General features: G+C 34.4%; 1 protein-coding gene across 1 annotated transcript; it reads left to right on the top strand.

Annotated features, from left to right (window-relative positions):
- Window positions 1-858: 858 nt before the first annotated feature.
- LOC117102027 (long-chain specific acyl-CoA dehydrogenase, mitochondrial-like) lies at window positions 859-11,995 on the top strand. The gene is made up of 9 exons (XM_033242243.1): window positions 859-1,060; window positions 4,996-5,139; window positions 5,682-5,819; window positions 6,350-6,511; window positions 7,281-7,347; window positions 8,855-9,019; window positions 9,460-9,675; window positions 10,006-10,133; window positions 11,003-11,995. Exons 1-9 carry the CDS (start codon window positions 972-974, stop codon window positions 11,181-11,183), a joined length of 1,290 nt encoding a protein of 429 aa, XP_033098134.1. The 5' UTR covers window positions 859-971; the 3' UTR covers window positions 11,184-11,995.
- The last annotated feature ends 5 nt before the right edge of the window (window positions 11,996-12,000 follow it).

Genomic DNA, 12,000 nt, shown 5'->3' with positions numbered 1-12,000 from the left:
CCCCCACCCCAGTCGGGCACTGAACCCTGGCGCCACTGCTTAAATTACGGTATACTTGCCTGCGGTAATACTCGTGATTATCTTATTATAAAATCATCCAGAAGAGGATAATTAAGTCTCTCTCGAGTGTTGCACGTCGTGCACACATCATCATTTTAAAGAACATCATATTCTTAGTTATGAACTATTATATAATTACTTAATGTTCGTATTTTTGTTTTACTTAGAAAGCGGGGACATCCCACTGGTTTATTCGAACTTTATGAAAAAAAAACCAATGTGGTTCATCATTATTTTACTAGGCAAAGACACGATTATCATCTTCCTTTTACTAGGCTTTTGCTCTATGTTTAAAGCAAAAAACTATTTTTTTTACCATGGCCTTGAACTCTAGAAAGAGGGATATTTTTGTTAACCTTTGAACAATTGGAAATAAATTAAATGTTTAATGATAGAAAAGAAATTTTGATCCCTGGCCCTCATTTTTTTAAAATTATTTTGATTACTCAAACGACCCGGAATTTATTTGGCGAATGGTAAGGGTGTCAGTCTATGCCCGGGCATCATAAATTTTAGCGAAGCTGCCTTCGATTACTAATCATTAGAATAAAGTCCAATTTATGAAACCTCTTAAAAATCCCTTCAATATTATAATTACTCAGTCATGTGGTTATTGGATATTGGTTTGTGTAGTGCATGAGCGACATCAGGATCGGAATGTGAGATATCAGAAATTAGACCTAGGCCTATATAAAGAGCCGCATGAGCCTTAAAACATGTCAGGGTTGAGCCAAAGGTTAAGCTGATCATGTTTCTTATATATTTGCTGCCCTCAACTACAGGCTAACTTGTAAAAATCATCTATTGGGATAATTCATTTGGAAGTAGGCCTAGGCCAACCAGCATCAATCTATCAACACACAACCGGATCGCCGAATCTGAAACATTATTTGAACACAAACAGTTTTAGCATGCTGCGAAACGTTCTTTTCAGTTCACTGAAGACCTCAGTATTTGGTCGTACACAAACGACATGTGTCAATGCAGTTTTTAATAAACGGTGAGCTTTGTAATTGACGTTAATCAATGACAACGGTGTGTCTAGGCTAGGCTAAGCCTATCCCTATCTCATCTGAGCTAGGCGACAGGCAGCATGACCTTCCCTTACCACTTGACTTAGTTTTGGCCTAGGGCCTAGCCTATGTGGTGAGAGTGACAATTACATTTTGGCAGTGGTGTGAGGGAAAAAGCTCCTCCTGCCTCCCCTCCCCCATCCCCAGTCTGTTCCCCCTCACCTCTGGAAATTGGTCTCATTTCACCTTTTGATTTTGGTGCCACCAGGCAAAACAATACGTAACTGAATTTTTGTTGATTTTGAGATAATATTTGGAAATAAAATTAAACACTTCTGAATTATTTGTGAAAATTTCAGGTCTTAACAATGAGTCGTTTCAGAAATAGCACCACCTATCTTTAAGCACAACTTAAAATCTAGTGATTCTTGGGTAAAACAACGTTAACTGCAAGATTAGGGGGAAAATCAATGTATTCAAAAATTGTTTTGATTTGATGGAGTTTTGCACAGCAATGTCAACTGGTTGATGGTGTTTTCATATCAATTAACAACGACATATGCACAAGATAGTTATATAAATTCCTCAGATGTGATACTTTCATACAATATGTTGCACTTGTGACAATACCGCGCCTGACATGTTTTCGAGGTAAAACAACGTATCTGTGAATATCGTTAATAACTTTGTAATAAACTAATGGATGTAATTAAAATTGTATAATCGTAATGTCTGTAGATATATAGTCCTGCAAAATTTCAGAAGGATATGACAATTTATTGCCAAGTTGCAAACATGCAAATTTTAACGCTATTTTTCTTGAAAAATTAAAATTTTAAGTTACGTTGTTTTGTCACTGAACGAGTGCACCTCAGTTTCATTTATCCCTACCCCCACCCAATCATCCCACCCATTTCACTCCTAGATCTGCTACTGAATTTTTGAAATTTGATGGGTCAGTAGGTCATACTTTCTACCCGACTGACCACAGGGCCTACTGCAGTGTATGTATATGACTGACCACAGGGCCTACTGTATATATATTATATTATTTTCTGTAGTATAGTGATTTAGATTTAAAAAAAATTTAGATTAAAAACTATATATAATATTAACTAAGTGGTTGTTTTCCCTATGAAAATATATAAATTGTTTTAATGGTGTTTGCTATTGCTATGTAAATTAACAGTTTTAAAACAAAGTTAAATCATTGTCTAAACACACTCACCCATCCCAACAGGCAGTCAAAACTTTACATGCAATGTCAATGTATTAGGCCGTCTCTCTAAAATTCAGAAACCCATACAATATTGATCATTTTAACCAGAATTTGGATAATTATACCTTTAGTTACATTAGTTTTGATTGTTAATATTCTTGGGTGGATAAATTAAATATTATTAACATTTTTGCATCAAAATGTTGTGGTGTTTAGTAGGTCTTGGTTGATCAGTCTGCAAACTTTCTTCCTTTTAACTTTACTATTGGTTTAGGGTTTAGTGGAAACCATCATTCATCATTCTCCAGTGCATATTTGTTAATATTTGTAGCCACAGGGTAAAATCTAGGTTAAAATATAAAATCTCTTATTAAAGTTTGGAAATTGACCTTTTGATACATTACAACTTTTTTAAAGAGTCATTTTAGTCTAATATAGAATAGCGCGAAAGCTCAGAGATTTTTCCCAAAACATTATATTTTAATTTCTCTTCCTTTCATACTCCTGATGTTGTCTAAAAATTTTGTTTCTTGTTGAAAATGAAATTATGGAGCTGTACTTGCTTCGTTGTTATTAAAAGATTGACTTGGATTCTTTACATCATGTGTTAAGAGAAATTGTCTGATAACATGATTCTATGAAGCAATTCTATTTAGTGCAGTTAGGTCTGTGAAGTAATTCTTGCAGCAGTTTTAAAACATGATTTTCCATCATTCCATCCTTTTTATGTTCCTGAAACTAAAATACAGTTTATGTAGGAGTTGACTTCCAAAAAACGGAGACAGTGAACATTGTTGTTTGCTGTGTTGACAATGTTTAAAGTCCAATTTACTTAAAAGATATCAAAATGGCTGTATACTGTATGACCTGGTTTAGCCTGCTGCAAGGAAATAGAGTAAACCTAATTTCTGATGACTTACACAAAATCCTGAAGGTTAAATCAAAAATACTAAAACACAAGGTAGAACTCTCGCATAGTAAAAGTGAAGCAGATATACGATACGTCATATCTTTTATCCAGATCCAGATGTACGTGGCACCCTTCTGTTTCCATGGCAATTTATGTAAGTTTATATTCATAACAGATCCAGATGTACGCAGCGCCTCATGTAATGGTGCGCTGCGTATGACTGGATATAAACAAACTTGCGTTAGTACAGTTTACCCACAGTGCAATTCAGTGATACAGTTTTTTTTATGTTGAGAGTTCTTTCTTATGTTTCTAATAGCCTATCTTCAGTTAGAACTCAGTCGTGGTAATGTAGTACAGTAGTAAACTTTTGTTTTTTATAAGAACACATACTGTAAGAATACTGAGACTGAAATTGCTTAAAAATTAAGAACAAATGGAGGCTGAGTTAAAATATCAAATGAGATTTTTATTTTAAAAGAACTAGAAAAGCAAACAAATGTTATCTGTACCATAATGTGTAGTAGGTGGCTATGTAATACTCTGTATACAGTACAATAATATACTAAGCCTGTACAATAATAATTTTCTAAGCTTGAAAAGTGTATAAAAATAAGAACAAATTAAGAACATTTCCAAAAACCGAAAGGTCCACTGATTAATCTCAGATAAGAAAGTATAATACATACTCCAAGTATTGAAATACACGCCATCGTGTTGGGATTCAATATTTCGACATTAATTATGTCATCATCAGGAAATGATCATCATGAATGAATCCCAACACGATGGCGTGTATTTCAATACTTGGAGTATGTATTATACTTTCTTATTTAAGAACATTTCTAGCCTGAAATCGGCCAAAAAATAAGAACACTGAGCCTGGGCAAAATTTGACTGGTTCTTTTTTTTTTTTTTTCTTTTTAAAAAAGTGTAGTAGGAGTGTGTAGGCTAAAGGTATGAGCCTTTAATTGATAACTAAGTAGGTACAACAGGATATACGATAAGATAAGATAATCGCTTTCTGTATTCACAAGTTCAAATTCAACATAACAGTAGTAGAAGTATTAAAACATTACCGGTCATGCATTGAACGTTCACTTGCGTCACACATGACATATAATTCAATGTTAAATGTCATACATTTCTTTCTTGTTAGAATAGGGTGGCAGAAATGGGTGGATATGAAATGGATACAGTATGTACCCTGTATCAAAGCATTTTTTTAAAACATTTTATTGTTTGATATCTCTATCAAAAGTTAATGCCATTTTAAAGGTAACTCGGATTTATGTTTAAAATTTATTATTTTAAATAATATTGTGAGTGTAGCAGGGATTAATTAAATCCATGAATAATTTACTAAATTGTGCAGAAAAAAAATTAACCAAGAGAGCAGACTTGTAATTTATTATGCTGAATATTTCTTACCTGCATTTAACTGTGTTCCTGGTTCAAGAGCTTTCAAACTATGTACACTATACTTTTAAACTACACTATACTAGAGTAAAAAGTTGCCAAGAATACTTACAAATAATTGAATCAAAATGATTATTATTATTATTATTATTATTATTATTATTATTATTATTATTATTGTTATTATTATTACTACTTATAAAACTAAATTGGTATTAATAGACACACTTTTGAACAATTTTTCATTAATTACAACAAAACATTTGTGAATTTTGTGAGGCTAGCTCAGCTGGTTGTAAAGTAATTTTTTTCTTTGTGAATTAGGAGTTTGTTATAGTGAAACTTATTGTATGCGTACAAACTGTCTATTGCAGGTCATTCTGTGCCCGGCCAGAGATTGGTCAAGCTGAAAAACTGACCGACATTGGTACACGTAGGATAATGACATCAGATCATGATATGTTCCGTCAAACTGTGCGAAAGTTTTTTCAAGATGAAATTGCACCTCACCAGGACAAGTGAATATAATAATGTTTTTTTTAAATTAAATTTATATTTAGTTTAAACAATTAAGTTTTGAATATGAAATACGGATATGGGCCTCTACACAGAACCAGTGGCTTTACCGTCTTTTTCCAAAAATTGTTCTCTCAAGTAACCTGCAACTAAAAAGAAACTACAGCCAAACTATGGTTTGACCCCAACAATTGCAACATTATGTTTTTTTTTTCACTGCTATGTATTTCAGTTATATCCTCTGAAGTGGTGGATAGTGTTCAAATTTACATAAATATGCAATTTAGCTGTCGCCATGATAACGTAATCAAATTTGACACAATATTCTTATATCGAAGCATTCAACCTTTCCAAACAAAGAATGTATATCTATGTTTTCTAGAATAATCCATATTAGTTAAATATATATAGTACTAGTAGTGATGATAAAAACTATCATTTAAAAACCCCTCTTTACAACCAAGTTGCTTTAATGGGCCCTAAGCGGTGAGTACCACATTTGGAATTGGAATAGCTTCATTCATCACATTTTTGACATTTTCAGGTGGGAAAAACAAGGTTACGTTGACCGGTGGGCCTGGGAACGAGCTGGTGAGACCGGCATCCTAGGAGTTGATGTCCCGGAAGAAAAGGGCGGTCTCGGAGGCGATGTGATGTCAGCGCACGTTGTGCTGGAAGAGCAGTAAGCAATTGATGCAATTTGATTTATACAAATTCTGCACAGTGTAATTACACTGTAAAGGGTAATGGTAGTCAATTTACCTATAATAACTCATAGTTGCATTGTGCTGAATTTATACTTAATAAATGAGTATCATCTTAGTAATCACACCCTTTCTCAATGGGACTAAAGTTTACCAGTAACCCTCCACACTTCTGAAAGATATGTTGGGTTGTTGAAACTGCACACGTCAGATGTGTTCACAGGGCCTCTGGTTTATGTCCTATAGGAGAAGTCTTCATTCTACCAACTAAACCATGAGGTTTCGAACCAATGCTGATATTCAGACTAGGCTACGTAGTCAACCAATCATCTGCTGAATTCAATTGACATTATCAGCTTCAATGTCTACATTTTTTATTTTCATTATTCAAAGATTTTTGTTGTTTTTATGACAAGAACATAAAGGAATATATATTACAATTAAGAAAAAATAATAATAATGGGCATGGATGTACAATATTATTTTTTGTTATTATTTTGTATTACAGGGTTTATGCTAACTATCCAGGGCCTAGCTACCCAATTCATGATGTGAACCTGCACTATGTATTGAACTACGGTTCCAAGGAACAGCTTGATAGATACATCCCTGGATTGATATCCGGCAAATTAATCAGTGCCATAGGAATGACAGAACCAAGTGCTGGAAGGTAACCAGAGATTGTTAAATTGATTGATCAGTGGTGGGTTCAGGGGGATCGGACAAACCCCCCTCTTTGAAGAAACGTAACAAAATACTACTGGGTCCTGGCTTACAAAATGCATGCTTACCTACCTAGGCATATGTTGGCTGATCGGACAAACTAGGGTTAGCCCAACTAGCCTTCAATTAAATAAAATTAAAAACACTGTTTTGGTTTGATGTTGTAATAATTTATGTACGAAAGTGCATTCTTCAGGCCTGTCAGTTCATCGACCTATGGAAGAAAGACTACGTATTCAACTACTCAATATTTTTTTAATATAATAATATATTGCCTATGTCTTTAATGATCTTTTTTTCTCTATGTATATGCCTAAAGAATGAGATAAAATTACCTGACTTTTTTTAAGAGGGGGAAAACCTTGAATTTTGAAGAACTTAAGGTCATTAAAAGACATCTCAGAAGTCGGGGAAAGCTCATTTCCGACCATCTAGGAAAAGGAGGAACCCCCGGTCCCCCCTTTCAATTTGGGGTTTTTTGGAAACATTTTGAACCTCCCTCGTTCAAATCCTAGATCCGCCCCTGTTGATTGATTTATTACTTTTGCATCCAAAGGCAAGTAACTCACCAATTACAGAATGGAATGATGACTCTCAATCAGTCTTAGGGAGTGGGGTTGTTTTGTGTTATATATAGGAACATGCTTTTGATTGTTTTTTTTTTTAATCCACCCTATGCTTTAATATACTGTAATCATTACCCTATTTTGCTACAGTGACCTCCAAGGGATCAAAACCTTTGCAAAGAAGGATGGAGATGACTGGATTCTGAATGGCAGCAAGGTACATTATTCTGCAATTATTATACAGGTTTCCCTCCAATTAAAGACCACTTTTGGGACCAGGTTTCCATGGTTTTTAGCAGCTTTGGTCTCTAATTAGAATAAAAATAAAGACATTTGTTAATTTGGGACCACAGAAAAGTGGTCTTTAATTGGAGATGGTCTGCAATTATTATAATGTGTTTAATGAAAAAATTAATAAAGCATTTTTTTTTCTAAATGTATACAGTAAAATGTTTATTTTACAAACGTCGATTTTATGAATGGTCTTCGCCATTAATGACTTCATCATCGACCAATTATTACCATAAAAAAAGTATGATTGTGCACGTTCTAATGTATATTTTTCTTAATAAAATCAAGTTTGTTGTATTTATTTATTAATAGTTTGATCTTTTTTTTTCTATTTCTGGTATTAATCACTATATTAATGTAATAAACCTAAGCAGAACAACAAACTACCAATGCAAGTGTCATTGGATCGAGCACACATTTTTACCATGAGAGCATTGTGGTCCCCAACTTATTGACATCGTGAATGTTAGGTATGATCGCGAAATGCATGTAAACAACACAATTCGGCGATCTAAAAACTAGAAAGAACACGATAGAAAGGGCCATAAAACATACAGATGTTTGAATAAGAGTAAAAATAATATTTTGTAAAGTGGAAGAATGCCAGAGGTTAAAATAATTTGGTTTTTATCGAAGGTAAATTCAGCTAGGCTTTAGCGCGGTAGACCACGCTGCTGCACTGTTGGTTCGTGCTAGGCCTGGCTGCCGTCAGCCTATCAGCGCTCAATGGCAGGGGAAAGCTAGGCCAAGGTATTGGAAACTGACACCCTTTCTAGTTTACAAATTTTTCAATTTACAAACACAAGAACACCCCTTGGTACCAAGGGGTATGTAAAATGGACGTTTTTACTGTACCAGGCTTTGATACAAAATTAGGCTCTGCACATCTCATTTGTAAGCTGTCAAAGGATCTTCGAATATTCTTGCTATTTAGGTCCCAAAAAACAACAATGTAAACCTATGTCAGGGGACCCAAGTTGGAAGAAGCCAGTTTTGGGAGGTGTGTTTAATTGAGCCTTCCTAACACATCTGATATTATTTTGTTGCACATGGTGGTACCCTTTGGTACTGACTTCCGAGAGACAATTGATAACACAGTATAGTAAAAGCATAAAAATATCTTAATTTGTGGAGGCTGGGTTAATTTCCAGGTGATTCCCACAACTTGGTAGAATACTTGAGTCCCCTGATATGTAAAGGCCTACATTTTTCGAGGCAAACGTGTATTCCAGGCTCTATTCTGATTGTCACTCTAAAAGGTCTATTATGCCTTTTTATTTGAATATTATTTTTTGTGTTTCCTGAAGCATGTCTGCTATGAAGTTTAAGACAGTAGTAATTTTTGTTAAATGCCTGGCCATTTTATTTTATATTAGAAGTTTTGGTAGCTTCATTCATGATTAAGCTAATAAATTTTCATTTGGTTCATCTAGGTCTTTATAACAAATGGATACATGTGTGATGTTGCCATCATCGTTGCTGTCACAGATCCCAACGCAAAGAAAATAGCTCACGGAATCAGTCTCTTCCTGGTAGATGCCGGCATGCCCGGCTTTCAGAAAGGACGTATTTTACAGAAAATTGGGCAGAAGGCAGTTGTAAGTTTTTAAATTTCTATAGGTACTATACATCTTTGAATAGGTAATACAACACCAATTAGGTGGCGTCCTGTCTATGGGCTCTCAGAGGACGAAGCCTCAGGTCCCCCAGTCAAATGGGGCCCTGGAGTGTGTAAAAAAAAGTTGTTTTTATTGTTTATAGTCACACAATATTATATTCTTTATCGATACGGAAACTGCCTTTAATGCCTGTAAGGTTAGCGTATACTTTACTGAAATTCATGGGCCCCAACACGTTTTCACCTGGGCCCCACAACTTGTTGTTATGCCAAAATTGATTAAATTCTCCCATTATATTGATCTTCATGCTTTATCAATTCCAGTTTTAAAACTGACTCTCAAGCCAAATTCCACTAACACAATGTAGCATAAATGTACTATTACATCTTAATCATTATCAATATTATATTATTTTTCAGGATACGGCAGAACTATTTTTTGAAGATGTCCGTATACCTCAGTGTAACCTATTGGGTGAGGTCAACAAAGGTTTCTATTACCTTATGGATCAGTTACCAAGGGAACGGTTAATTGTAGCCAGCCTGGCAAATGGCCATGCTGAGTTCATGTTTGAAGAGACAAGGAATTATGTCCGCGAAAGAAAAGCATTTGGAAAAACACTTTCCAATTTACAGGTTTGTAAAATTACAATCACATTTCGTACTTTGTGAGAGTGGATAGCACATCAGTTGTGATTTGGACTATAAACTTTTGAGGTTGTAGGTTCAAAATTATGAATTTTGCTTGTGTCCTTGGGCAAGGCACTTACCTTCCCCCACCCCCTTCACATTGTGTGTTTGGGTATGTAATCAAAATTTCATCATCAAAAAATGCAAATTCGATTGTATTTTCCTTTCATTGCAAAATTAACATCTATTCCTAAACTGCACTTCTTAATGGTTATTTATTATGGTTGCTGGCAAGTGTCCTACTTTATATCATGAATTTCTGTTTTCTGGTTTCAGACTATTCAACACAAGTTGGCCGAGATGAAAACCGAAATCTGTATAGGGCGTGCATTCATAGACCAGTGTATTGAGCTGTATGCCGAAGGACGCCTCGATTCCTCAACTGCCTCCATGGCAAAGTACTGGTTAGTACTGTACATTTTCTTCTGCTATTATTACTAGATACCTTTCTAGTATTTATAGAAAACATATAGAATTTAATATTGTAATTTAATATTGTTTTTAATAGCATACACATGTTCCAACTCTAACATTAAAAGATAGGCTATTATTTATTTTTACATTTTAATATTTTATATATTGTATTGTTGTTTAGTGTTTTAATGTCATTTTATCTACCAAGCATAAAAATAATAGGGAGAATTCTTTTAATGGCAACATAAAAGTTACAGTAGTATGTAAACGAACTAACTGGTTTTCATGGGCATGGAAAATCAGTGCGTTTGACTTCCTGAACACAATGCAAGAAGTGTTCAGTAGGTCACAGGTTGGCAAAGTGCGGTCCGTGGGCTGCATGTGCCCTCGACCATGTGGCCAGCGAAAACGAATTAAAAACCCTATGTGTGCAGCCCACCAAGCAACATTGGCTAGAAAACACCTTGTTCATATGTAAAAAGTAACATTTAAACTGAGAATAAAGTGGTGTAAAAGCAGTGCCTGGAGATTCTTGGAAGCTCACTGGAAACATCAAAGTTTGTGTATGGCCCTCTGTGTTAAATCAAAAATTCACTTTGGCCCTTCAACCGATTTTTATGGCAACCCTGCTGTAGATAATTACACTTACAGTGTACATACTTTGTAGAGCAAAGTTGGTGCATTTGAAAACTATCTATTGAATGACATTTGCCAATTATATGCAAGTACAATTAAATCCCTTTCAGAATATTGTAGTAACTGCCAATAGGTGCGATTTCACGGCATTAGAAGGCGTAAATCAGAACCACAGTGAAAGTAATTCACTTAAATTTCTTTATTTTTTTTTTATGTATTTCAGGTGCTCAGACTTAGAAAACAAGGTTGCTGCGCAGTGCCTACAGTTGCACGGTGGGTGGGGCTACATGTGGGAGTACCCAATAGCAAGAGCCTTCGCGGATGCCCGTGTTCAAACCATCTACGCTGGTAGCAACGAGATAATGAAGGAACTTATTGCTCGACAAATTGTTACTGGAAATTAATCTTCAAATTGGGTGTCTAGAATTTATTACCTCTTTTTTTGAATGTTGTTTAGCTAAGAGCCAAAGACTTCTATGTCCGTTGGGGGCAGGTTTCATCGCCCTGATACAACATACCATTTACTGAGACTAGTCTGTGATTTGTTTTCAAGGCAATGTTAAATCTTAACTTTATTTTTTAACAAGATGTTTAAGATGTTGCTTTTAATGCTTGATTTTTTTATTCTTTACATTGCCCTACTTATTTTTGGTAGTATTTTAGGTTCTGGCTGCTGTTTTTGACTTTCATTTTATGTTATGCCTTGGAACATGTTTACCTAGATAAATGCACATTATAAATGCTTTATTTAATGATTACCCATCGAAAAATCTTGTACGTCATAAGTACTATCTGCACAAAACATGCCTTATACATTGTATTACATGTAACACTTTTAATCCGAGTTGTTCTGAACTTCAAAAATGGTACTATATTTTTTTTTTATTATTGTCTTTATTTAAATAATTTATTTGGAAATGCAATGATTTGTGTGTTGTAATTATTTTTTATTTATTTTTAATTTATTGCAATATTGATTGATTCATGTACAGTATACACTCTTTGAATTTCAAAAGTTAATATAAAACTATTTTCTAATTCAAGATGTAAATTATATTATATATATAGGTAGTAAATATTATTAAGGTACTGTATTCTGAAACCAGATGTACTATATTATCTGTCTGCTGCCCTCTATAATAGTGTGATCATTTCTACAAATTGTCCTTAAAGTGCCCAATAGTTGATGAAATCAACAATAAAACAATACAAAGTATTTCC

Source organism: Anneissia japonica, unplaced genomic scaffold, assembly GCF_011630105.1.
Source record: "Anneissia japonica isolate Jap-2015-1 unplaced genomic scaffold, ASM1163010v1 scaffold997_len2565447_cov190, whole genome shotgun sequence".
In the NCBI taxonomy this organism is placed as follows: domain Eukaryota; kingdom Metazoa; phylum Echinodermata; class Crinoidea; order Comatulida; family Comatulidae; genus Anneissia; species Anneissia japonica.
The sequence above is the reverse complement of the archived record's forward strand: the minus strand, read 5'-3'. Positions and strand labels throughout refer to the sequence as shown.

Bases quoted from the DNA above. Each gene is read 5' to 3' on its own strand.
- LOC117102027 (XM_033242243.1), top strand. From the start codon at position 972: ATGCTGCGAAACGTTCTTTTCAGTTCACTGAAGACCTCAGTATTTGGT. The intron at 5,140-5,681 runs GTGAATATAATA...TGACATTTTCAG, and splicing joins ATTGCACCTCACCAGGACAA to GTGGGAAAAACAAGGTTACG. The intron at 6,512-7,280 runs GTAACCAGAGAT...ATTTTGCTACAG, and splicing joins ACAGAACCAAGTGCTGGAAG to TGACCTCCAAGGGATCAAAA.